At 36.5% G+C, this 1,861-nt stretch overlaps 1 protein-coding gene across 1 annotated transcript; it reads left to right on the forward strand.

The window, feature by feature from the left end:
• Nucleotides 1–272: 272 nt before the first annotated feature.
• LOC149772568 (uncharacterized) lies at nucleotides 273–1,615 on the forward strand. The gene is made up of 2 exons (XM_089947628.1): nucleotides 273–446; nucleotides 945–1,615. Exons 1-2 carry the CDS (start codon nucleotides 273–275, stop codon nucleotides 1,269–1,271), a joined length of 501 nt encoding a protein of 166 aa, XP_089803754.1. The 3' UTR covers nucleotides 1,272–1,615.
• Nucleotides 1,616–1,861: the final 246 nt, after the last annotated feature.

The following is a 1,861-nucleotide window of genomic DNA, read 5'->3' on the forward strand; positions in this document are numbered from 1 at the left end:
ATATGGACTCCTATGACAAGTTGCACCCCTATGGTATTTGCATCAATGGTTGTATTGATGGGTTTTCACTGAAAATGATATGGTTAAATGCATATTGCACAAGTAGTAACCCTCGCGTTATCGGGAGTTACTATCTCGAACCTGTGAAAGCCTTCTGTGGTTGCCCCCTTATACTTCGAGCTGACAGGGGCACAGAAAATGGATATGTTTGTGAATTCCAACGTCTCTTTCGCCGGCATGGAAATGATTCATTCAGTGGTGATCGCAGTTTCATGTACGGACGCAGCACAAATAACCAAAGAATTGAAAGCTGGTGGGGCTTTTTGCGCAGGGAATGTGTAGAGTTCTGGTTGTCACTCTTCGACCAAATAAAAGTTGAGGGTAAATTTGACGGCGGATATCTGGACAAGAATCTTGTACTATTTTGTTTTCTTGGTATGATACAGGTATGGACAGTATAGCTCTGTCTCTGTCTGTTTGTCTCAAACACACACACACGCACACACAAACGCACACGAATATATATTAAATATGCATAATTCATCGTAAGGAAACACAAGTGCTGATTACAGATTACAATGTTCAAAGAGCACATACTATACAATAGAATTATCACATGACGCTCCTTTGAGAATTTTAATGCAGATTGGGAATATTTGTTTCAAAGTCTTACCGGTATTATAGATTCCGAACCATTATGTTCCCTATACTAGCTGATGTCACTGATAACAATTACTCTTACATGTTAGAGTTGCGATTTGATACATCAGTTGCATATTTTTTTAACAAAGCTGTGTTACCAAATATATATTTACAGTGTTTCGTTATGCCTCATAAAGGTCATATGTTCACATGAAGAAATTCTTTCTCAGCCTTTCTTTTCTTTTCATCCCTATTATCAAGTATTTCATGCGTGAACATTTTTTCTTATCTTTTATTTCCAGGATGAATTAGACTCATTAGCCGAAGTGTGGGATTCCCATGTGATTCGTCCATCCAAAAACTTAACAGTTCCAAGTGGTATTCCAAACATCATGTTTTCAGTTCCAGAGTTATATGAGACGGAGAACTACATGTGTCTGATAGATGAGGAAGAATTCCAGTTATGTCAGAATGATGCAAGGTACCGTGATGGAAAGGCTTCTGACGAGGATGTGTACAGTATATGTGTATATATAATGGCTGAGCAAAGTTTACACATGGCAAAGGATGCATATGAAGCTCTTGATCTGTATTTGGAGTTGCGGCAACATATTAATGACATACTGTAAAGGGCATCCTCCGAATAATATATGTACAGTCATTTTATGCGCTTGGATAATGATCATATTTCTGTTCCAGATGAACCGAGCTGAGACCAATGTTTAGAAATAAGAGGAGATGATATTGAATGGAACTTTGTCATTTGTGTTTATTATGAGAAAAATATAAATCTCGCACTTAAATCGCTTGAAAAATACATACAAAACTAAGTTCCTCGGTCATTCAAGTTCATTTACATAGCGTGCATCTATTTTAATTGGTAGCACGTGTGTTTTTGTCTTTTGATGTCGCAAATTTGACGACATAATTGATCTCTATGATCCGCCAGTGTTATTAAAACAACGATATCTGACTGTAGTTAAACAAGTTTAAACAGTTTCTAAACTATACTCATTCTGCATCCTTTCCTTCTCTCCAGTCACACAGATAAATGTTTTAATTAGTATTGGGTTCAATTTAAATTTATTCAATAAGTTTCATAGTAAACATGGAATCAATGCTGTGCTTGTAATTATGCACAAAGCATTTTGATCTCTGTAGCCTTCCCCCATCCCCCCTCAAATTTAAAAAAAAATTATTTTAAACAATTTGGATTCGC

Source organism: Sinohyriopsis cumingii, unplaced genomic scaffold (genome assembly GCF_028554795.1).
Source record: "Sinohyriopsis cumingii isolate HCF-2022 unplaced genomic scaffold, ASM2855479v2 utg001392l, whole genome shotgun sequence".
Classification (NCBI taxonomy): Eukaryota; Metazoa; Mollusca; class Bivalvia; order Unionida; family Unionidae; genus Sinohyriopsis; species Sinohyriopsis cumingii.

Coding starts and splice junctions, on each gene's coding strand:
- LOC149772568 (XM_089947628.1), top strand. CDS start 273: ATGTACGGACGCAGCACAAATAACCAAAGAATTGAAAGCTGGTGGGGC. Junction 447..944: donor GTTTTCTTGGTATGATACAG/GTATGGACAGTA, acceptor TTTTATTTCCAG/GATGAATTAGACTCATTAGC.